This window comes from Neomonachus schauinslandi, chromosome 4 (assembly GCF_002201575.2).
Source record: "Neomonachus schauinslandi chromosome 4, ASM220157v2, whole genome shotgun sequence".
Lineage (NCBI taxonomy): Eukaryota > Metazoa > Chordata > Mammalia > Carnivora > Phocidae > Neomonachus > Neomonachus schauinslandi.
Genome location: NC_058406.1, coordinates 63,429,764 through 63,455,744, shown reverse-complemented (window position 1 = coordinate 63,455,744; position 25,981 = coordinate 63,429,764). Strand labels below are relative to the sequence as shown.

Sequence of the window (25,981 nt, the reverse complement as noted above, 5' to 3'; positions counted from 1 at the left end):
GTAACATAAATCATATCCTGAAATAATTTATACAGATTTCTGTAGTATAAGACAATGTGGTAGGTGAGGTGTCTTAAAAAATAAAAAGGACCTGGGATTCAACGAAGGGAAGATTCAACCCATATAAAAGAGTTGTATATATGGAGTACTCTGAGATCCTCCATAATATTTAAGATATTCCACTGTTTTTGTGTGTTCACCACCTTGCTGGCATATATAACAGGCAGTCAATAAAGTTCGTTGAGTGAATAAATGGAGAGGATGTTCTTTGAGATAGGCCTTCAAGGTTGAAAAGAGAGAGAGGTGAGGGTATTTTAGGCAAGGTAAATATCATGAGCTGACTCTTGAGCAGAGACTAAAAAATGTGAGCCTTGTGTTACTGTGCTGCAAAATCAGCATGTGGCAAACTCCCAAGAACTGCAGAACCAAAAGAAAATAAATTACTTTTATTTTGAGAGGAATGACCAGATATGTTCTATTTCCAGGTGACAATATGTACAGTTGTGAAAAATGCAAAAAGTAAGTGTCATTGACAGTGCTTTGAATCGCATGTTTTGTATTATAAATGGTATTTTTCTTGTTCATTTGAATTGGGTACGTGAAGCTAATTTTGCACCTTACTTAGAAAAATAAAGGCTAGTAAACTTTGTCCTAGAAAAATGAAGAGACAGGTTGTTCTGTAAAACAAATTTGAGGTAAAAGTTTGATAAATTTAATAGGCTTATCTAAGATGTGAAAGTTTATATATATTTTGAGATAAAATAAGTATGTAATTTTCCATAAAACATTTTCTAAATTTGGTATAAAAGATATATTAGGATGTGTAACGTACAGTTTCATTATATAAGTTTTGCCATCATAAATAAGGCACTGTTCTCTTCCGACTTACCATGTTAACAGACTAGATTTAGGAAGTCAGAGTGACTATAAAGGTATTTAGTTTCAAATCTGTAGAAAATTCAGAAATGTTATACCAACTTTGATGTTACCTGTTGTATGATGGCAGAATAGAAAGTTAAGAAAAGTACGGTATTTCTTTACATCTGCTAGTTGCCTTTTAAATGTCTTGTAATAAATGTAAACTTATAAGGCTTCTTGGTGGTAAGTTAGAAAAGAAAAGTAACTGGAGAATTGAAGACAGATGTATTTGTGTGAACTGGAGAGTTTTTCTGAATCTCTATAATAGAAGAATAATGGTGTCCTAATAAGAACTAGAACCTTCATAATAACAAACATCTGGCTGTTTAGCAATAAATGTAGGGAAATGTTGATCTGTAACTGTTCGTTCTCATGACAAAAAAGAATGGCGTATTGTTTGGTCAATAAGGATGAAAAGCTGCTTTGTACTTTCTACAAGAAAAATCTAATGAATTGGCAAGTATTTATTAGTTTGTCTTGGAAGCTGTAGCTAATAGCTGAAGAGGGAGTGGCCTGGAGGGGGAACTTTCCTTGAAAACATTAACTAGGAAAAAGATAATAGTGAAGATGGAAAAGAACCTTGCATCTGCCCCAAATCCAAAGTAGGTATCTGTCAAGTGTACATTAATACTGATCATTAATAATAACCACCCTTAAACTCAAGTTACGTGTTTCCACATTTAAGAATAAAGATTATATTGCCAAAGTGGGAGTGAGGAATGGGCAAAATGGGTGAAGAGGGTCAAAAGGTACAAATTTCCAGTTATAATTTAAATCATGGAGATGTAATGTGCACCATAGCGACTGTAGTTAATAATATTGTATTTCATATTTGAAAGTTTCTAAGAGGGTAGATTTTAAAAGTTTTCATTCGTTACAAGAAAAGAAAAAAAAGTTTTGTGACCATATATGACGGTTGTTACCTAAAATTATTGTAGTGATCATTTTGGGCTCCTGGGTGGCTCAGTTGGTTAAGCGAATGCCTTCGGCTCAGGTCATGATCCTGGAGTCTCAGGATCGAGTCCCGCATTGGGCTTCCTGCTCAGCAGGGAGTCTGCTTCTCCTTCTGACCCTCCCCCCTCTCATGTGCTCTCTCTTTCTCATTCTCTCTCTCAAATAAATAAATAAAAATCTTTAATAAAAAAAAATTATTGTAGTGATCATTTTGCAATGTATACAAATATTGAATCATTATATTGTACACTTGAAACTAATACAGTGTTACATGTCAATTATGCCTCAATTTAAAAAATAATAAAATTAAAATGATAAAGGTTATATATATATATTTTTTTAAAAAGTAGAAGTTATAGGGGTGCCCAGCTGGCTTGGTTGGTAGAGCTTGTGACTCTTGATCTCGGGGTTGTGAGTTCGAGCCCCATATTGGGTGTAGAGATTACTTAAAAACAGCAACAAAGGTGCGCCTGGGTGGCTTTAATCAGTTAATCGTCTGCCTTCGGCTCAGGTCATGATCCTCAGATGGGTCCTGGGATCAAGGCCCACATTGGGCTCCCTGCATGGTGGGGAGCCTGCTTCTCCCTCTCCCTCTGCCTGCCGCTCCCCCTGCTTGTGCTCTCTCTTTCTGTCAAATAAATAAAATCTTTAAAAATAAAAAAATAAAAAACAACAACAATAACAACAAAAAACTAAAAAAAAAAAGTTAAAATATATTGACCTGACCAACCAATTCTATAAAATTGGTTTTTTATTTTACCCAGTTTTACTTGGTATCTGGATGTTATAAAGGCATAGCCAGGCTATAACACTAGCACATTTGTTTAAAAAGATAATTTTCATCAGAGAATTAACAACTCCCTAAATTTTTATTACTGATATCGTAAATATTTTTTTTTTAAATAAGGGACTCCAGTGTTTCATTAGTATGTATTTTTAAATTGGTAGCATATAATTCGGTAGTGAGCATTTTTTGTCCTTGTGTTTTCTAAAAGGTTTTGCTATATATTTAAAAATACTAGGGGTGCCTGGGTGGCTCAGTCAGTTGAATGTCTGGCTCTTGATCTCAGCTCAGGTCTTGATCTCAGGGTCGTGAGTTCAAAGTCCTGAGTTGGGCTCCACACTGGGCGTGCAGTGTACTTAAAAAAAAAAAAAAACAAAAAAACTAAAGCTTTTGTAGATTCATATGGGAAACAGGTTTACTTAAATTTGTTTTCTTTTCTTCCTCCCCAGGTTAAGGAATGGAGTAAAGTTTTGTAAAGTACAAAAATTTCCTGAGGTATGGGCTTTATTATAATTAAGTTTATGTTGTAGGAACATAAAACCATAACATAATACCATGTAGCATAGTTGAAGAATGGAGTGGTTCTATTGACCAGTTGCTGTGTTTATATACCCTATTAGGATTATCCATTTTTAAGATACTGAGTTACATAGCAAATAAGTGCCCTTATCTGTAAAACTGTGTTGACCATAGTTTAATCAGACCTTGTAGGATCTTGAAGGTTATAAAATATAAAATTAGAAAAACTAGTAGCTGTGAACTTATTAGGAAGTACCAGGTTTCACCATTTCTGTATTTTAATATCTCTGGAATCAGATTATCATAATTGCAGGGTAATGTTTAACCTTGACAATTCAATATCTAATATACAATAGAATTTTGAATAATCTTTATCTTTTAGATTTTATGCATCCATCTTAAAAGATTCAGACATGAACTGATGTTTTCCACCAAAATCAGTACCCATGTTTCATTTCCGCTGGAAGGTCTGGATCTTCAGCCATTTCTTGCTAAAGATAGTCCAGTTCAGATTGTTACCTATGATCTTCTGTCAGTCATTTGTCATCATGGAACTGCAAGTAGTAAGTATATAGGTTTGACATATGTCTAGATAAAAAAAGTAACCATCTAAATTGATCTCTTAAGACTTGATTAAATAAAAGAAAAATGTAAAAATAGATAATATTTTTATTTTATTTTGGTTGTCAAAAACATGGCAGAAAATTTTAGGAAATTGAATAATTTTGCTATGAATTTGAAATACTGGAAATTGTATTTTGTATAAAATTTAATAAGGACTTTAACATGATCATTTTTATACTGTTTTTTTTAAAGATTATTTTTTTGTCCTTATTTTCATTTCAAGTGGTGGTGGTAAGGATATATACTGGAAAAAAATATGAGCATAGTTCTTGCTATATCTCAGTCTCTGCTAGGAACTAAGGATTCAAAACGTACTTTAATTCTTGGTACGCCTGGGTGGCTCAGTTGGTTAGGCTTCTGACTTCAGCTGAGGTCATGATCTCAGGGTCCTGGAATTGAGCCCCTGAGTTGGGCTCCCCACTCAGCGGGGAGTCTGCTTATCTTTCTCCCTCTTCCCCTCACCCTGTTTGTGCTCTCTCTCTTTCTCTCTGTTTCTCTCAGATAAATAAAATCTTTTTTTAAAAAGTACTTTGATCCTTATGTTAATTTTGTATTACTGAAATTATTTAAATTTTTTCTATTCAAATTCAGGTGGACATTATATTGCCTACTGCCGAAACAATTTAAATAATCTCTGGTACGAATTTGATGATCAGAGTGTCACTGAAGTTTCAGAATCTACTGTACAAAATGCAGAAGCTTATGTTCTTTTCTACAGGTAAGGAAGTAATTCTCATGGATAGGCTATTTTGACAAATATGGAAGAACATCTCACTTTGGGGTTATAACTTCTAAGGCTTTCAAAATGTATTACTGAGTAAAGATTAAAAGTTGTCTTATTTTTATTTCATTTTGTGAGTAAAATGAAAGGTTACGTGCAGAATGATCTTTTCTTAGGAAAATATTAAATCATTTAGTTGAAGGGCAGAGGAATAGATTTTGTTTTAGAAAGATTGGTTTTGATAAATTAGGCACTGATGGTAGGAATTAAGTACCAGATTTTCTCCTAAAATAGCTAATAAAGGAGGTGTTACTATAAAAATGGATCTTTGGTATTTTTCAGTATCTTGTAAAAGGTTAAATACTAGCTACTGAAAGAAAACATTATTTAGATTGATCTTATTAACAAACATTTGAATGCCTACTGTGTGCCAGTAGTTAGGTGGATTATCAGTAGTTATGATATAGTGTTGCCCTTTAGGGGTATTATAATGTAGTTGGGGGGGGGTGATACAGAGTATATTGCTCTTGAATAAGTCCCAAGCCTAGTCAGAGTCATAGTATTACTGTGTGTGCTAAGTCTAATAAGGAAGAGGAAAAATGCATTTACGAGTCTGATGGAGTAAAATGCATATTAAGTTTAATGAATCGTTGTTGTTAACAGGAAAAGCAGTGAAGAGGCACAAAAAGAGAGACGAAGGATTTCAAATTTATTGAACATAATGGAGCCAAGTCTCCTTCAATTTTATATTTCTCGACAGTGGCTAAATAAATTTAAGACCTTTGCTGAGCCTGGCCCTATTTCAAATAATGATTTTCTCTGTATTCATGGAGGTAAGAAATTTTTTTTTTTTTTAAAGATTTATTTATTTATTTGAGAGAGCGAGAATGAGAGCGAGTACATGAGAGGGGGGAGGGTCAGAAGGAGAAGCAGACTCCTTGCTGAGCAGGGAGCCCGATGCGGGACTCGATCCCGGGACTCCAGGATCATGACCTGAGCCGAAGGCAGTTGCTTAACCAACTGAGCCACCCAGGCGCCCCAAGGTAAGAAATTTTGTAATGAAAAGTAGTGGTAGGGGTTTGCTGTTAAATAATTTACAAATTGGGAAGAGCCAAGAGTTTTCCTCTTCCATTTATTTCTCATTTCTTCATCTTCAGTCTAACTTAAATGTGTTTAATTTTCTAGTTCCAGAAATTGGCTTCTTCTTCGATTTATAGGCCATCTGTAGCCTCTTCATTGAAGAGATACTTATTGAGTACCTGTGCTAGACCCTGAGAATACCAAAGATACTATTTCTGTTCTCTAAACTCGAATTTCATAGTAGAGGCAGAGATATACACAGCCAGTTATGGTACAGTGAGCACTTCTATTACACATTGTTTTTCTCGGCCGAGAGGCATTCAGCTGCCAGCTGTATCCATGATTCTTATCCCTTTTGTCTAAATTAATAGGTGGCTCTATTCCTAAGTATGAAAATGTATTTGAAATTTAACAAAAAAGCTTTGTATACTTATTTGCTACATATAACTTAAGCCTTTGTGATCGGCTATGTTCGTGTTTGTACCCATGAAAAATAACATCTTAGTGTGACACCTTGATTAAATTTCATGGTTGAAGACTCAATATTCTTTTTTTTTAAAGATTTTATTTATTTATTTGACAGAGACAGAGATAGCGAGAGCAGGAACACAAGCAGCGGGAGTGGGAGAGGGAGAAGCAGGCTTCCCCCAAGGAGGGAGCCTGATGTGGGACTAGATCCCAGGACCCTGGGATCATGACATGAGCCGAAGGCAGACGCTTAATGATTGAGCCACCCAGGCGCCCAAGACTCCATATTCTTGTTAATTGACTATTTTTGTAGTGAAACCGCAAGAGATAGTAGGAATATCCTGTAGTGGATATAGAAACCTAAACCTTGAAAGGTTTCTGTATGCGAATTTATTTCTTATTATTTCCCCACTTGAACTACTAACATAATACTCTTCCAATTCTGAATCTCCCCATAAACTTTTAATGGTATTTACTTGTGACTGCCTTTTATTATAGTTAGGTATGTAAGTGCCTCATTTCTTTTGCTAGCTCAAGCTCTGTGAAGGAAAGATTGTCTCTTATTTTTCTTTGATTTCTCCCAGTACATAGTCAAGGTTTAGTAAAGATTTACATAAGTTACTTGAAGATCTTGGTTAGCTGATTTTTCTGTACTTCAAGAAATATGTTCATTTTTAGGAACATAATCACCAGAAATGATTATACTTAATTTTTAAGAAAAATTATTTAAAAATGCCAGTGCTTAACAGTTTAAAAATGAGTTTAACCTTTGAAAGTTGTATAAAGGAATTTAAGAATGAGACACACCCATCTGAACTTTTTTAGGTGTTCCTCCACGAAAAGCTGGTTATATTGAAGACCTGGTTTTGATGCTGCCTCAGAACATTTGGGATAACCTATATAGCAGGTTTGTTTTTTAAAATCAGACAGTATGGTATTGTGAAAATCACTTGGTGAAACTTGTTAAAAGGGAATTGTATTATTTCACATATGCTCCTTGTGCTTTATGCTGTTTATGTAGAAAATCCTGTTTTCCATCATTATTCATTCTGAAGTTGGAATAGGAAGACTTTGTAGCTAATGTGGCCATAATCTAGATAATATCCTAATTTTTATGTTCTAATTATCTGTATCTGTAAAAGCATATGGTGATATTTAACTATGAAATTTTAAAGTTTTAAATTTTATTTTAAAACATTTTATATATAATTTCCTTACTATGTTTTCTTAGTTAAATACTGAAAAAATTCTTGAGAGGCCAGCAAAAGCTTTCTTCTGATTAAAACTTGATTAAGGCTATGGCTGCACTGAACTATGATTTATGTTGTATTGTAATTTTTGAAAGCCACTTCTTTTACTTTGTGTTGTTGTCATTAACATATCTGGTAGCAGAAATAGCTGTAAGGGAAAGTTGAAGTATAAAGCAGGTTAGTCAATAAATTTGAGTCATTGACCCTGATAAACATAAAATCAAGTTGTTATAATCATATGATTTTTACATTAGTTTAATTATGACTGAGAATTTTTCTGTGGGGATTTATTCTTTATTAGAGATTTAGCCATTGACTCAAAGTTGGAGACAAAATTCCTAGAACATCCACTTTCTTCAACATTATCATAATGATTAAATTCTTCATGCTTTAGGTATGGAGGAGGACCAGCTGTCAACCATCTGTACATTTGTCACACTTGCCAAATTGAGGCGGAGAAAATTGAAAAAAGAAGAAAAACTGAATTGGAAATTTTTATTCGGGTAAAGTGATGCTTTTTGAATTGTAAATGTGATCTAGGATAAAGAACAGACAATTAGAACTATTATTATGTTAACTATATTATATTAATGAAATGATTAGATGAAAGAGTTGTAATAGATTTTAAGTGTTCTGGGTATATAACAGTGAGAAACAGGTCACTAAAATTCTAGTGAGTTAAGTTCTTTTGTGGGGTTTTATTTTCATGGTTGGTCATAAATTTTGTTTTACAGATGGGCATTTGCAAGTTATCTATTGAAATGGCAAATTACAGGTTTCCTTTAGTTAGTGTTCTTCTGAAAGCATATACCCAGACTGCATTCTCTACTTCCATCTTTTTGTGAAATACAGTATCGTTTTGTGAGACTGTCTATACTTACAAATATACCCCTCAAAATGAGTATATTATGAAGCATTCCTTGATTGCAAGCAACAATCTGAAAGTGGTCACATAATCAATAGGAAGAGCTAAACAACTAGGTTTTTCTTATTTGTTTGCTTGTTTTTGGGTATTTTGTTTTTGTTTTTTAGAAATAATCTATTTGATCTTTTTAAGGAAGTGTAAACTATATCTGTGCAGTTTTCACAGTTACCAATACAGTGGAATTAGTCTTTGGCAGTTTTAAGATACATCAGATTATCTACTTTTTGAAAAGGATCAACATGCAAGTAAATTAAAAACCATCTAAATGTGGGGGACTAGGAGATACAGGCTCTGGTTATGGAATGAATAAGTCACAGGAATAAAAGGCACAGTATAAGGCATATAGTCAATGATACTGTTGTAGTAGGGATAGATTAAGACAGATGGCAGCTAGACTTGTGGTGAACACAGTATAATGTATAAATTTACGGAATCACTGTCCTCCACCTGAAGCTAAAATGTAACATTGTGTGCCAACTCTACTCAAAATCATTTAAATGTGTATATGTTGACTGAGTGACCCATCCATATCCAAATTCAGGGTTTTTTCTGTGGGCTCAGAACTATTCGAGGGTCTTAGGCTCTGAAGTTTTAAAACATCACAGTGGTTGAGAAAAAAGAAACATTTAACATGCACTAATTCAGAGAGGCAAAATGAAGTCATTCATAGGTAATAAAATAAGTAATTAAAGAGGAGAAACAGTCATAGTATTACTGGTTAATTATAGTGTATTACTAGTCTAGGTTATCATTATTATCAGTATTATTTTTCAAAGATTTTATTTATTTGTCAGAGAGAGAGAGAGCACAAGCAGGGGAAGCAGCAGGCAGAGGGATACCCTGGGATTGAGCCCTGCAATCGGGCTCCCTGCTCAGTGGGAAGCCTACTTCTCCCTCTTCCACTCCCTTTGCTGTGTTCCCGGAATTTCTTACTGTGTCTCTCTCTGGCGAATGGATAAATAAAATCTTTAAAAAAAAAAAAAAAATCCTACTAAAACTGTATTGGTGGAGGGATGGTAATTTTATAAGAGAAAATTGAGATTCAGTAAAAGAGGGGAAGAAGTTGTTAAATAGACAGATGAACAGTATGTTTCGTGTTACGGCTGCCCAGCACATGTTCACACATACACACATACACCTGCTTCTTTTTCATGGATTTAGGATTTTTGTGTGTGTGCTGTTGCCTAAAGTAAAGAAATTTTCACACACACAGGAAGATAGTATAGGTATCGATTTATTTATTGTGCTTGGGCCTCATTTGTTTCCTAAACCTAAGGAGGCAAATTTTTGTTGAATATTTAAAATAGTTCATTCCATGAATGCTTAAATAAATGGCTAATAACTACATCCATTAGGGCTTGGGGAACAGAAGCCATTCTAAGTATTTTGAGTATAATAAGAATATAGGCAAAGAAAGACTTAAACAACTACTGAAAGGACTGGGCATTGAAAGTCAGGAAGACCACTGCTGAGTCAGGAAATCTGGGAGTAGGGTAGGTTGCCATGCTGGAGGTAGGAATGGGGTTATTGAAGGGCTTCAGAGCCTATACAGGTTAAGGAAAGCCTCTTATGTGGTGTGCGCCAAGTCAAGGGTGTTGAAACCCAGGCAACATGAGAACGGATACCCATGCTGGCTGGGGATTGCGGGATGGTGGGTGATAGACTTAGGGATTGGTTCCATATATAGAATTCATCAAATAATGAGTACAATGAGAGCCAGATTTCTCATTGTCAAATAAGAGAGTTACAAATGTGGAAAGGGGGAAAACTAAACTGGATTGTGCTATTAGTATTAGATTGGACTTGTAGGTACCTTTGTGAACTCATGGTCATGCATACATACATAGGTACAAATGTGTGTGCGTATACATATATAGAAACAAATGATGTACATATGTTAATTCCCTAACTTTGTTATTAAAAGGGCCTGGGAGCAATGATAATTTCAGTAGGATTAAACATACCTAGCTCTCATCAGGTTTTGGCTTCTTGACATCTTTCTCCACTAAAAGGTACCAGCCTTCCTTGGAGAAATGGCTGGTTCATATCAATGTTTATTTCCAGATTTTGTCATTTGTGTTAGTTGTGTAGGAAAATGTCCTTGTACATATGAAATATGCACCATGTTTGGAGGAAAGGAACATGTTTAGCAACTTACTGTCAGTGGTCTGAGGGAAGAAAATTTCTTTGTGTTACATTGGAGTTTTCCTCTAAGTTTGAGATTGTTTCAAAGTTAAAAAATTAAAAATTGCACAAAACCTGTGGGAATTATCTCTACTGCTTGCCACTGGTAAATCTCAGGAGAATGCTCAGAAATCTAATAAGCCTAATAAGCTGCTAATCTCAGGATCCTGGTGGGTTATTCTGAGGGTGCTCATAAGATGCAAGATGCTGGGGGACCTGGGTGGCTCAGATGGTTAAGCATCTGCCTTCGGCTCTGGTCATGATCCCAGGATCCTGGGATCGAGCCCCACGTCCAGCTCCTGGCTTAGCGGGGAGCCTGCTTCTCCCTCTGCCTCTCCCCCTGCTCGTGCTCTCTCTCTCTCTCTCTCTCTCTGTATCTCTGTGTCCTGAATGAATAAATAAAATATTTTTTAAAAAAAAAGATGCAAGATGCTGCTGTTAAAGATGTTAGCCTATTATACCAAGTGAAGGATTCTTGGGAAGATGCTTGGAAGTGGTGGCAAAATCCTATTTATGCCATCTGTGGATGCCTCAGTCACAGCTCCCACCAGAGGGGAGAAAAAATTTCTTCTTTCTGATTTCCATATATTGCATATACCATTGATAGTGCCTAACCTGGAATACTACTGGCATGGGATCCTGGAAAATGTAGGCTTCTCCTCTTCACAGAAGAGAGTGTAAGAATGAATGGAAATGATGCACTGTGGGCCGTACAGTAAAGTCTGCCTCTTGTCAGCTCAGCATTCATACACATTCATACATGTAAGCAACAGCAGTAGCAACAGTATCATGTTTCTATTTAACACTTTGCAACTAGCTCATGTACTAATACATGCTGCACTTACCTTTTCCTAAACTTGGGAGACTCAAAGTTCTATGAGTCACTATATCCACTTTCAGATGTTAGTCATTCATCTTTAGTTCAGTCAGTTCAGTCACAATCTCTCTTTTATACTGTAATCTAAAGAATATTGGGGAGCCTGGGTGGCTCAGTCAGTTAAGCATCTGCCTTTGGCTCAGGTCATGATCTCTCAGGGTCCTGGGATCCAGCCCCGCCTCCTCGGGCTCCCTGCTCAGTGGGGAGCCTGCTTCTTCCTTGCCCTCCCCCCCCATGCTCGCTCATGTGCGTGTGTGCTTTCTCTCTCAAAAAAAATCTTTAAAAAAACTTAATAAATAGTAGAGGAATGAAAGAAAGGAAAAGTAAGTTGATAATTTTTTACAGATTTGGTAAATGTTTACAGATACACATATGCGGTAAGGAAGAAATGTATGTCTACAGCTGATCACTTACCCATTCCATATTCCCTGTTTTCTTAATCAGCACTTCAGTTGGTTGTGGTTGTGTTTACCTGGTAAAGTAACCCAGACCATCATTTCAGAGGAATCTGAGGTCTTTGTAATCTTGCCTGGTTTAGATTTCTCTAGTTGTCTATTAGCTTTTAACTTCTGGGTATGGAAATACTGAATGGTGCTTGCAGTGGGTTGAATGGTGGTCCCCAAAAAAGGTATTTCCATGTCCTAATCTCTGTGAATTGACCTAAACTGTGAATGTGACCTTACTTGAAAAAGGGCCTTTGCATATGTAAATAATTAACGATCTGGAGATGAGGTCATCCTGGATTATCTGCATGGACCCTAAATTCAGTGATAAATGTCCTTATAAAGAGACATACAGAAGAGATACACAGAAAAGGTAAAAGCCATATGAAGACAGGAGGCAGAGATTAGAATATACAGCCAGCCACAATGTAGAAGCTTGAAGAGGCAAGGAACAGAATTTCCCCTAATTACCTCTCCTAAAGTATGTTCCTGCCAGTACCTTGATTTTGGGCTTCTGTTCTCCAGAACTTTGGGAGATGAAATAGCTGTTTTCAGGCACCAGGTTTGTGGTAATTTGTTACAGCAGCCCTCTGAAACGAATACAGTGGGTTTAATCTGGTTTTCAGCTATAATCCTCCTTGTTCCTGTTGTGTAGTGGTCATTTTATTTCACCTTTTATATAGCCAGTACTGTAACCCAATCTGTCTTTTGGTTCAGTGACACGAGGAACCATACATAACCAGAGAAGTATTTCGACTTTCAGTCCAGTAAAACTATTATTGTTTCCCTTTGGAATTTAATACCTCCAAACTAGTTGAGGCCAAAGTTGTGGAGATGAGAAGCGAAGCTTTTGTGAATATGTCATTAGGTGCTAATGGATACATCCTCCTATTTTATTTATCTAGTACCTAGCCTCATGTATTCTGGTTATGGGAGAAACAACACTATATATTGGTTTCTGGTTTAGAGCATATACCACAGCGTAGAGGATAGTACCAACCCCATAAAGTTTTGTCACCCGTGTACAAAAACTGAGTCTTCAATAGGCCAGCAGCTTTTAGGTGATGCCACATGATAAGGTCAGTGACTCCCATGGGATGTGAGCCTATTTCTTCATTTATTTTGTGTAAAATAAGTTCCATAGTCAGAAGTAATGTGGAATATTATCTCAGTGAATTAGACATTCAGTAGGGCCAAGAATAGTGAAAGGAAAAAAGACCGAGAATGGTGGTACTGGGAAAAACATTGTAGGTTAGGAAGCTAGAACCAAATCCAGTGTAAGTTCTAGGTATTTGTAAATCACACGTCATCAAAAGACTATATCCAAACTATATAAAGGATTCATACAACTCAGGACAGATGTTTCAGTTTAAAAACAAGGAAAGTAGGGGTGCCTGGGTGGCTCATTTGGTTAAGCATCTGGCTCTTGATTTTGGCTTAGGTCGTGATCTCAGGGTTGTGAGATTGAGCCCCTTGTCGGGCTCTGTGCTGAGTATGGAGTGGAGCCTGCTTCAAATTCTCTCTCCCTCTCCCTCTTGCATTCTCTCTCTTTAAAAAAAAAGAAAAGAAAAGAAAATATTTTAATAGACATTATTTCTAAGAAGGTATGACTAGTAAACACATGAAAAGGTACACTATTAGCAGCCATTAGGAAAATGCAACTTAAAAATCATGAAATACCATCACACGATTTTTAGAATGGCTAAAATAAGTGGATAATATCAAGGGCTAGCAAGAATGTGGAGCAACTGGAATTGTCATATGCTGATGGGAATGCAAAATGTTACATGCCAAATGACAGTTTGGCAGTTTCTTGTAGGTTAAATAAACACTGAGCACATGACTCAGCAATGTCACCCCTGACTGTTTACTCCAGAGAAATGAAAACTTAGTTCACAAAAACCTGTACACAGGGGGCGCCTGTCTGGCTCAGTTGGTAGAACATGAGACTCTTTTTTTTTTTTTTTTAAGATTTTATTTATATATCTGACAGAGAGAGACACAGCGAGAGAGGGAACACAAGCAGGGGGAGTGGGAGACCGAGAAGCAGGCCTCCTGCCGAGCAAGGAGCCCGATGTGGGGCTCAATCCTAGGACCCTGGGATCATGACCTGAGCCGAAGGCAGACGCTTAACGACTAAGCCACCCAGGTGCACCCGAACATGCGACTCTTGATCATGGAGTCATGAGTTCAAGGCCCATGTTAGGCATAAAGCTTACTTAAAAAAAAAAAAAACAAAGGAAAAAAAAACTTATACCAGATGTTCATAGCAGTATTGCTTATAATTGACTCAAACTGGAAACAGTTGAAATGTTAGCTGGCAGATAGATAAACAAAATATGGTAGCTCTACAATAGAATACTACTGGCAATAAGGATTGGACTGCTGATGCATGCAACAACATCGTTGAACCTCAGAAACATTATGCCAAGTGAAAGAAGATAGACATGAAAAGGCTATGTGATGTCAAATTCCATTTATATGAAACATCTGAAAAATGGGAAATAATAAAGACAATGTAAATCAGTGGTTTCCTGGGGCTGAGAACAAGAGATGGACTGTAGAAACTGTAGAATGGTGCAGGGGAACTCTTTGGGGTGTTAGAAGTGTTCTAAACTGGTTTGTGGTGGTGGTTGCAAAACTATAAATTTACTGAACCTCCCCCCTCTTTTAAACAAAACTATGTGTTAGTATAAAACTTAACACTGAAGTACAGATACAGGTGCCCTTGGTAGACTGGAAAAGTAGAGTTTCTGAAAAATTAAAAAAGTAGGTAGGATCAGACTGAAGAAGCAAACCAAAGGCCATAGGAAATGACTGCATAGGCTTCAAGCTTGAAAGTGACATACCAATAATAACCTCAGCATTCTGCCCTTTACATTGTACAAGGCAGCAAGCATAAAGGTTTCTGCTTGGATAGAGCAGTAAATACAGAAACTCAGTTGAAGAAGGAATTATCTTAGATAGCTTCTAATACATAGAATTCTTAAATCACGCTTTAAAATAAATACAGTTGATCCTCAGGGAGATACGTAAGGATATTATATCATAAAAACAGAACTCAGTAGATGAGTTGACTAAATAGCCGCATAAATACTGTTGAAGAGCAAATTAGTGTTCTGAAAGATCTTGCAAAGCATTTCTCCTAAAATGAAGCACAAAGATAAACAGATGGAAATCAAAAGTTTTGAATATTGGATAGACATAGAATCCAGTGTTTTTTAATAGGTATTTTAGAAGAGAATAGAAGGGGGGAAACAACTTAGGGCAACAGAGAAATTTCCCAGAACTAGAGAAAAAACATATATCTTTAAATTAGTGAGGTAATTATAGTTACCTAATATTTAGAAAGTCCCACCTGAACACATAAGAAATATTCTAATGTGAAGGATGAAGTCCTAAAAATATCCAAACCCAGTAATGCTATGAATTAAATGGATTCATCTGGTAGAATCAATCTGATATTACATTTCAGGAATCTCAGTTCTCTAGGGATAAATTGTGCATCATGGAAAGTCCTAACTTTAATTCTATACCTTGAGACAGACATGCTTTGATTTATGTGTTAACCATCAAGACAGCCACATTTTTCATTGCCTTTCATTGTTCTGTGGAAGCAACTACCTTGTATCCCAGAAAGATCCTCGCCTTCCAATAACTTACATTTAATAAAAAAAAATACATGATATATTAAAAGGTAATGAATTCTTTGGAAAAGGAAAAAAAAACAGAACAAGAGGGATGAAGAGTACAGTGATGAAGGGAGGTGTCAGGTGCATTTTTTTTTTCTTTTTTTTTTTTTTTTTTTTAAGATTTTTTTTTTTTGCGAGACAGAAAATGAGAGACAGAGAGGATGAGAGGGAGGCGGGTCAGAGGGAGAAGCAGACTCCCTGCTGAGCAGAGAGCCCGATGTGGGACTCGATCCCGGAACTCCAGGATCATGACCTGAGCCGAAGGCAGTCGCTTAACCAACTGAGCCACCCAGGCGCCCGTCAGGTGCATTTTTAAGTAGGGTGATCAAGATAGGCCTTAGAAGGTGACATTTAAGTAAAGACTCGAAAGAGGTGAGGGAAGTATTTAAATATGTGTGAAAAGAAAGGGGGTAGTCATGCAAAAGCTTTAAGAGGCAGGAAAGTAACTGCTTGGTTCTGAGAATAACAAAGAGGTCTTTGTGACCATGAGTGAATAAATGAGGAAGAAAGTTACTAGAAGATGAAGTCTAATCATGGAGCCTGATCATGGAGATACTTCTGTGCTATTATAAGGATCTTTGGGGACAATGACAAGGTTTTAATAGATTTGATTATAGGAGCGGTATTATCTGGACTTGGCTGTCTTTGTCCTTGGATAGTACCATAGGCATTTAGTTACCCATAATGAAATATTTTTAGAAGTCTCACTGTCTTTTCATACTAGTACAGTTGGATAAATTTCAGATACCCTTCATTTTCCTTAGGCTCTTTTTCCTCTTTCTTTCTATATCAATTATTCTTTCAATTGGGCTTCTTTAATTGAAGGCAGTAGAAGACACATTGGCTAACTTAAGCAAAAAAGAAATTTATCAAAAGGAAAAATTGAATTCTCCAGAATTTCAGGAACGGTATGTGGCTAACAAAACTGACATAGGAGAGACTTCATTCTCACCATTAGATCACTCCTGAAGATTTCCATTTCTAGTAGAGTTTTGCCTAGTTGAGTCACATACCCATTTCCTTCGGCCTTAGAAGAGGAAGTGGAACATCTTTAGGGACCTTAGTTCCACCACATTTGAGAATTGTCCTAAACATGTATGTATATTTGTGAAACGACATGTACAAGATTATTCATTGCAGCATTGTGTTTGTAATAACAACATGTCCACCAGTATCTTAAGTGAACAGAAGTAAAGGGTAGACAGTGGATATAGTATATTTAAATAAGATTTACACATTTGATTTTTAATAAATATGTGGACTATTTATTGTTTTGAAGACTTGCCTTGACCATTTTGACTTACCCAGTGTCTTATTCTTCTTTTGTGTGTACTTGTAAATTTTGAGACCTAACCTAGACTGACTTGCTTACTAAAAGGCATTACAGTGGTACTAAGATAACTTAGCATCAATGTGCATCACATTCTTTATGAGGTATTGGCCTTATCAAATGCTAAAGTAGAATGGTTGTATTGTTCTGCTATAAACAAGTTCTAGATATTAGGTGACTGATTTTTTTCTCCCTGTAGCTCAACAGAGCATTCCAAGAGGAGGATTCTCCAGCTACTTTTTATTGCATCAGTATGCAGTGGTTTAGAGAATGGGAAAGTTTTGTGAAGGGTAAAGATGGAGGTAAGTAGTTAACTGAAAAATGAAATTCTTTGCTGATTTTTTGTTTGACGAATATTTTTTGGATATCTATATGCACTTGGGATTACACCAGTGAATAAGAGAGAAAAAGATCCCTGCCCTCAGGGATCTAACATTCTAGCTTGTATTCTGGTTAGTTGTTTTATTAACTGTTTCATGACTTACAGCATATTCATAGCAGGAATAAAGGAACTGAACAAAATTAGTCTGCAATCTTAATATTGAAAAGTTAAAAATAATCCACCCAATAAGATTGGTTACATGATGTTTTAACCATTACAATGACATACTATGTGGACTTTAAAAATAATTTTTGTGGCAATATGTGATAATTAAAAAGATGTTCTTGATAAATGAAAAAGGTTACAATACTGTATTCATAGTTTGAACCTTTTCTATTTAAAAAAAATGGCAAACATATGCAAAGGCAAAAAGACCACAAAGATATTTAACCTGCTTATCTTTCTGTAATGGAATTACAATATTTTTTCTTCCTTGTGCCTTTTTGTTTTGTTTTACAGCTTTTTTTTTTTTTAAAGATTTTATTTATTTATTTGACAGAGAGAGAGAGAGACACAGCAAGAGAGGGAACACAAGCAGGGGGAGTGGGAGAGGGAGAAGCAGGCTTCCCGCGGAGCAGGGAGCCCGATGCGGGGCTCGATCCCAGGACCCTGGGATCATGACCTGAGCCGAAGGCAGACGCGCAACGACTGAGCCACCCAGGCACCCCTTGTTTTACAGCTTTTGATAATAAACATGCACTGTACTTTTGTATTCAGGGGGAAAACAGGTTTTTTTCCCCCTTAAATTAAAAAAGGATATATTTTAACATTTCAGTTTATAATGCTTTTATTGTTTTTAGTTTAAGTAATGACAGTCTGAAATAACTCAAGAATCACATAATTTCTTTTTAAATTACAAAAGAATTGTTCTTTTATAACATTAAAAGTGCATTTTAACCTGTGGTCATCAAATGGATAGTTAAAGTGAGATTTTAGATGGTAGTGAGAGAGCCTCTCTCCCTTTCTTTCTTGGTTCTATTTGGGGTGGGGGAGGGAACTAAGACCCAAAAAGGAAGAGGCTCAGAAGATGCTTAAAAATTAACTGTAATAATATGACTACAAAATAATCAATTTTTTTTTTTTAAGATTTTATTTATTTACTTGACAGAGAGAGACACAGCGAGAGAGGGAACACAAGCAGGGGGAGTGGGAGAGGGAGAAGCAGGCCTCCCGTGGAGCAGGGAGCCTGATGTGGGGCTCGATTCCAGGACCCTGGGGTCATGACCTGAGCCAAAGGCAGACGCCCAATGACTAAGCCACCCAGGCACCCCAAAATAATCAATTTGATTACATAGTTACATCCCTCAATTATTTCAGATACAGAAATACATAATTCTTTGGTACATTTCTTTGAAAAGTATGCATTTTGATCCTTTGTTTTTCCTTTTGACTTAGATCCTCCAGGTCCTATTGATAACACTAAAATTGCAGTCACTAAATGTGGCAATGTGATGCTCAGGCAAGGTAAGTTGACTAATACTTAAGCCATTTGTCACTGTTAAGAATATAACATTACTAGCCATCTGTGCCACTTTTTTACCCAGCCTAATGATATAATTCATATATGAAGGAGAACAAATAGTAGAAAAGCTGCCAGTGTTTGTTATCTGAGGAAAGGTTTAAGGCTGTTGATAGGAGCTAGGAAAAAATACTAAGACCATAATGGGTTGGTAGTCTGGAAATTTGTGTTCCCTTAGTTCTCATTTATCCCTGGAGGATTCATGCTGGGGGATACATTATGAAGGTTTTGCAATATGAATATGTAGGTTTGTAAATATTATTCTTTCTATTTGCACTTAATTCTAGGAGCAGATTCTGGTCAGATTTCTGAAGAAACGTGGAATTTTCTACAGTCTATATATGGTGGAGGGCCTGAAGTTATTCTACGACCTCCAGTTGTTCACGTTGACCCTGATACACTACAAGCAGAAGAAAAAATTGAAGTAGAAACTCGGTCTTTGTAATTTTGAGGGTATAGAGTTCTAATGAGAAATCATTTTCATTTCCTCTCACATACACATGCAAAAACATTCCTAAAAGCATGTTTATTTTCTTGATTTTTAATATTTTATTCCTTCTTACTGGGCATTATGGAAGAATGTGTTAAAATGTGTGATATACTACAGGTTGGTATATTTAATGCTAGATAACTTACCATAAAGTCTTTCAGTGTAATATTTTTGAAAGAGAAGGGATAATTGTGATCATTTGGTAATCAGTAGGTTATCTTTGATCTTTATACTACATGCAAATCCATACTATCCTTTATAGTTTTGTAAATACTTTTGCTTTGGAAACTTTTTCATTACCTTAACACACCATAACACTGACCAATCTTTTCAGTTCTCCAAAACCCTAATTTAATTGTATAGTTTTGACATGGCTTCATATAATAAAGAGCCTATTTTAAATTGAGAATTGTAGTCAGAAAAATGTTAATTTCCTAAAGCTCAGGAAACGTTAGGGTGTCACTTCTTTTGCACTGCAGCATATAAACTAGCATATTAATATTTACAGTATGTTTTTTTGAATGTATCAAGGATGTATTTAGTTTGAGTGGAATTTGTGTCAGCATATGTCCGTAACTTATTGCCTCTTATACTGTAAAATGTTAAACTTTAATTCCTATAACCCTGGATAGTATTCATTAAAATCAGTAAAAAACTTAGTTAGTTTTAGGGTACTTTTAATTTTGAGAGCATGAAGTATGGAATGTGTTGATGAGATTGTTGATAAAGCTAAAGCCACTTGCAAAATGATTTTTTTTTTAATGAAATGCATAAAGTCTTTTTGGATAATATAGTATGCAGTATGCACCGCTATTTGCTTGATTATGTGATGTCAAAAGTTTAGCTATATTCCAAGTATAAAAACAAACTGGATTACTCTGAGGATGTTGAATAGCATTCACAATGGGTTTGTTTTGGTGTGGGGCAACTGCCACCAGCTCAAACAGTATTGTTATAATTAGTTCAATAAAAATGATCTTAAAATTTATAACTTGGATGTTGAATTTATTTAATGGATATTAAGAGTGAGTGAAAAGTATAAAGTTTGTTAATATTATAATATCTTCCTGTTATTTCTTAATCAGAAGTATGCAAAATAAGTCATTTTGGTATAGTATTTAAAGTTTTGATGTTTAATGAAATGATGAGCTTAATCAATCATTAAGATGTATTTCAATTTTTAAAAGATATATCTAGTGTTAAGTTTTCTCCTGCCTCATAATTACAGTATGACCCTCTTCATGGATTCAACGTTATTGATCTGTCTCTGAATTACCAGCGTTTATTGTAATTTTGGCATTAGGAGATAATCAAAAAGTTTGTTTTTAATACTGCTTGCCATTTATTGGATATTTATGATGTTTTAGTCAGCCTACTAAAGTGCTTTACTTATATTTAATTCTCATTACAACCTTATGACTTAGGTCAAGTGGCTTGTCCCAAATCACACTGCAAAGAGAAGGCAGATAGGGGACTCCAACTAGAGTCAATGTAACTTCATAACAGTGCGGTTATTCACCATTATATAATATCTCCGGGCATTCTTTTGAAACAGATTATAGGATTAGTTACATTCGTTAGTAGCATTACTATTTTCGTAACAAACTTTGGAATATTATGTGTAGTTAATTGTATCAGAAAGAGGCAATTTCCCTGTATTTTGAAGCTACTCCCCTAACTCTCCAAGGTGAGAGTTTGAATATACTTGTTACCATTTTGAAGGATGGCAGGTCAGGGGATTAGGTAAGAACTATTTCTTCAGGGAGAAAAAAAAACAGGCTATTGGAGACTGTTTTAATAATAACTACTACTAATCACTACTAATGCTGAATTCTTAGCAAATGTTAGGCACTAGGCTAAACATGTTTACAGATTAATATGCCCAGGCACACACAACTAAGCATCAGAATTCAAATCCAGATGTGTCTGATTCCAAAACCTATTCTTCTCTCAGTAGTCACAAGTAAGTTTCTTTTTTTTTAAAGATTTTATTTATTTGAGAGAGAGAGGAGAGACAGAGAATACAAGCGGGGAGGAGAGGGAGAAGCGGGCTCTCCAGAGAGCAAGGAGCCCGATGGTGGGGATAATGACTTAAGTAACTCATGCCTGTCAAAATTATGAAGGCATAATTATGATAGCCACTATTCAGGTATAGATTTATCAGATAAGCCCTTTGGGTTTAAGGGCAATTTTCTTTCTCAGCCATGGGAACTGCCCAAGGACTTGTGGACACTGAAGGTTGAGACTGTTCATGAATATAGCAGCAGGTGTAGTTCGCTAACCAGTCCTGATGCTACTCAGGTTGAAGGCTGTGTTTTTGTAGCATAACAGAGTCCTCAAAACTTTTTTAAAACAAGGATTTACTGTTTTTCATGATTCTGTGGGTTGTCTGGAGTCACTCATGAGGCTGCACTGAGTTGGCAGACACACTATGTTGGAAGGTTCAAAAAGGCTCCTAACGTAACTGGGGCCTTGGTGCTGTTGGCTGAGCCACAACATTCATCTCCATCAAGGCCTCTATTTCTCTAGGATCTTAGCATCCAGGACCTCTGCATGTGGCTTCTCTCTAGGACAGCCTGATCTATCTTACTGGATGGCAGTGGATTCCAAAAGGGTGAAAGAAAATGCTGCAGGCTTCTAAAAGTTTAGGACTGGGGGCGCCTGGGTGGCTCAGTTGTTAAGCATCTGCCTTTGGCTCAGGTCATGATCCCAGGGTCCTGGGATTGAGCCCTGCATCGGGCTCCCTGTTAAGTGGGGATCCTTCTTCTCCCTCTGTCCCCTTCCCCTGCTTGTGTTCCCTCTCTCACTGTGTCTCTCTGTCAAATAAATAAAATCTTAATAAATAAATAAATAAATAAAAGTTTAGGACTGGAACTGACATAGTGTCATTTCTGCTATCTTCTGTTGGGAGGGAACCATGTGAGGGCCTGAATACCAAAAGGCAGTTCATTGGGAGACACCAATATAACCATCTAACAAATTTATCAGCCTGGTAAAGCATGGGGAAGGAAGTAGGAGGGAGTCACACAATACTTGGTTGTTCCACTTTTAATGATACAAGGATTGATCTGGGTTCAGATGGTGAGAACCCACTTCTTCCATTGTAAAGTTACTGATCAACTTTTCCACTAATAGTTTTATCTACTGATGAGTACTGCCTGAATCAGTGCTTTCATTACAGGTTGCAAAATGATGATTTTCTCATTCTAGATTCCTTTTGAGGGACTTTTTCAAAATCTTCACCCTGTAAATGAATTGTAAAAAATGAAAGGATAGTGGTTCAGGGTCTGTGATGTAATAAATGTTGAAACTTTAAAATCTTTCCTTGTGCTAAATTAGACTGTAAGAGTTTCTTACCTGGGCTATGCTATTTACCTCTTCCAAGCTTAAAAAAATTGCCTTCAGCCTAGGTGAAGAGATGTTTTAATAAAGAGCCCCACAAAATTAGTTTATGGGGCTCTTTATTAAAATAAAATATTAAAATCCTAAAAATAGGATTTACTATAAAGATGCTGTTGAAGTGGGCGCCTGGGTGGCTCAGTTGGTTAAGCGACTGCCTTCGGCTCAGGTCATGATCCTGGAGTCCCTGGATCGAGTCCCGCATCGGGCTCCCTGCTCGGCAGGGAGTCTGCTTCTCCCTCTCCCACTCCCCCTGCTTGTGTTCCCTCTCTCGCTGTGTCTTTCTCTGTCAAATAAATAAATAAAATCTTTAAAAAAAAAAAAAAAGATGCTGTTGAAGATACAGTTCACTATATAATATAGTCTTGTTTTGAGAAATTGTAGGACAAATTTATCTCTGGTTTTAGTACTCCTCTGAGCAACTGGTTTGTTATTATCTTATGGATACTGAGACTATCATAACTGATCTTGTTTTTCCTTATTACAACATCTGCCAGAATTAAAGTAAGTGTTCAGGGGGTTCCTGGGTGGCTTAGTCCTTAAGCATCTGCCTTCGGCTCAGGTCATGATCCCAGAGTCCTGGAATTGAGCCCCACGTTGGATTCCCTGCTCAGTGGAGAGCCTGCTTCTCCCTCTCCCTCTGCCTACTTGTGCTCTGTCAAATAAATAAATAAAATCTTCAAAAAAAAAAAAGTGTTCAGGACCCTAGAATATGTATTTCTGTGCATTATTCTTGTTTTCTTGTTGTCTGAATTTTCCCATTTTAATTATTTTAAATTTGATTTTGCCTGTTAATTTTTTGTAAGCCATGTGTTTTTAGAAATAAGCAAGGTATAATTTTTTTAAAGATCTGCCAAATATCTTGGTTTTTTAGGTGGTGTACAACATCTTCCCTACTAGACAATAAGCACCAAAAGGATTTGTCTTGTTCACTCCTAGTGCTTACCACAGTGTGTGGCACAAGATAGATGGCTGGCAAATTTCTCTAATAACTTAATGTTGATGACTCTCTTTCAAATTACCTCCTCCCTGGTTTGGGGGGTACCATTCTATCCAGTTTTTCTTTTACTGTTCTGGCCCCTTGTTTCTCCTCTATAGTCGTCTCTTTTCTTCCTTGCCTCCAAATGTTTTGAGTTTCTCTAGGTTTTGTTCTATATTTTCAATTCTCACTCTTTGTGCTCTCCCTAGATAACCTGATCCAAACCCAGGCTTCTGTTACTGCTTATATGTTGAAGACTCCCAAATCTGTACTTCCACCTCTGACCTATGGCTTGCATCCCAGACACATATATTCTACTGACTCCTGGGCAGCTTCATTTGGATGTATGAGCTACTTCAAATTCAGCATACTCTAATGGCACACATCATTTCCACCCCTAAGCCTGCTCCTACTTTAGTATTTCCTGTGGTCCTCAATGACACCTCCATCTCCCCAGTCACACAACCCAGGAATCCTAGACTCTCTTTTAACATACGAACACATTCAATCAGCTACCCAAATCTTGAAGATTTAGCCCCTCAAACATCTAGATACATATTTGAATATAAGGGCATTCATCAAACCAGTCATTTATAATAGCATGAAAGTAGAGTAGCCTGAATACCCCCCAAAAGAAAAATGGCTAAATAAATTACATAACCACTTGGGGTTTCTGAATAATATGACATGGAAAACATGACCTAACAATAGCAATTAGGATACATTATTTCATATCATTTTATATACGTAGAAAAAGTAGCTTATCTCTGGTCATAGTAGTAGTATTGGTAGTAAGCAAATAAGTAGTTTTAAGTTCCATCCTCATAGGGGCCTTTGCATCAACTCTTCTCTCTATAATGTTTTCCACACCCTTTGACTAAGTCCTAAATGCACATTCATACGTTAGGTCTCATTCAGCCTAAATGTTTCCTCCTCAGGAAGTCCTCCCTTTTTCTTCTTTCTAAAGACCTTAGACCATGTACTTTGAGGTATTATGGACATACTCTCATAGTAACCTGTACTTTTTATTCATGGTGCTTATCAGTTTGAACTTATGTACAGTATTTGTGTAATTATTTCTTGAATGTCAACCTCCCTCCCTAGACTATAGGATCTGTAAGAGTAGGGTCTATGCTTGCTTTGTTTAGTACTATATCTCCAGCACCTTGTACAGCTCCCAGCATGTCTATTAAAAGAAAAAGTAGGGCGCCTGGGTGGCTCAGTTGGTTAAGCGACTGCCTTCGGCTCAGGTCATGATCCTGGAGTCCTGGGAACGAGTCCCGCATCGGGCTCCCTGCTCGGCAGGGAGTCTGCTTCTCCCTCTGACCCTCCTCCCTCTCATGCTCTCTGTCTCTCATTCTCTCTGTCTCAAATAAATAAATAAAATCTTTTTTTTTTTTTTTATTATTTGACAGAGACACAGCGAGAGAGGGAACACAAGCAGGGGGAGCGGGAGAGGGAGAAGCAGGCCTCCCACTGAGCAGGGAGCCCGATATGGGACTCGATCCCAGGACCCTGGGACCATGACCTGAGCCGAAGGCAGTTGCTCAACAACTGAGCCACCCAGGCGCCCCAATAAATAAAATCTTAAAAAAAAAAAAAAAGTAAAAGAACAAATGAATGAACTATATCAATGGTTTTCCAAACACGTTCTGAGGCAGCGCCTTAAAGGCCACAGTAAGGGACAAGGGAGGTGTCAGTGGTTGCCAATTCCCAGGTCATTTTATTTGGATTATGTGTTGGATTCTGGCATAAGATTGTGTTTATAAAAGGAACGCCAGTGCTTCAGTAAATATTGTACAAACCCCTGAATTAGATGATCTTGAAGTCTCTTCCATCTTCAGCATTCTGTGATCCTAGATGAAAATAACAAAGGGCAAACGGGATATATCATAATTAGGGAGCGACCTTCACCAGTGAGCTTGGCTGTGGTTCCTCCTGAGAGCAAGGAAGCTCCTTTTCCCTCTCTTAGATAATTGAAGATTTGAAGGACTCTTAGCCCTTTCTACTTGGCCAGGATCAACACCCAAGCCTACAGTTTTCTCTCCTTTGCTATCTTTTTTACCATCAATGAACTGGTCTTTTCCCCCTTACCTCTTTAGTGCTTGTTCCAAAGACCCTAGAACCCAGCCACTTGGGGCTACTTGTAGTTCCCCTCTCACATTCCTGTACACTCATTCATGCAGTTCCCTCAGTTGACGAGTCTTTTTTCTCTGCTTTGCAAACTCATGCTATAACTCGAATGCCAACCCTTGTAAAAAGCCTTTCCCAAACCTCCTCTGTTCCCACAATATTTATATCTCTACATAGAACCTCTGCAGTTCAAATTTGGGCAAATTACATAACCGCTCTAAGCCCACTTTCTCATCAGAAAAATGTGAAGAGTCACAGGTTGGGTTCTCCAGGATCCAGATACTTACATGACTGGTGTGCAGATTAATTA

General features: G+C 36.8%; 1 protein-coding gene across 3 annotated transcripts in view; it reads left to right on the top strand.

Annotated features, from left to right (window-relative positions):
• USP33 (ubiquitin specific peptidase 33) overlaps positions 1-20,143 on the top strand; it is a 57,931-nt gene extending 37,788 nt beyond the window's left edge. For all 3 annotated transcript variants that reach the window (XM_021678160.1, XM_021678159.1, XM_044914538.1), the window contains 10 exons: positions 486-519; positions 3,106-3,151; positions 3,558-3,738; positions 4,391-4,517; positions 5,184-5,353; positions 6,894-6,975; positions 7,713-7,821; positions 16,969-17,071; positions 18,547-18,615; positions 18,958-20,143. In XM_021678160.1, coding sequence (XP_021533835.1) covers positions 486-519; positions 3,106-3,151; positions 3,558-3,738; positions 4,391-4,517; positions 5,184-5,353; positions 6,894-6,975; positions 7,713-7,821; positions 16,969-17,071; positions 18,547-18,615; positions 18,958-19,115 — 1,079 coding nt within the window. In that variant the 3' untranslated portion in view covers positions 19,116-20,143. The remainder of the gene's footprint in view (positions 1-485; positions 520-3,105; positions 3,152-3,557; positions 3,739-4,390; positions 4,518-5,183; positions 5,354-6,893; positions 6,976-7,712; positions 7,822-16,968; positions 17,072-18,546; positions 18,616-18,957) is intronic.
• The last annotated feature ends 5,838 nt before the right edge of the window (positions 20,144-25,981 follow it).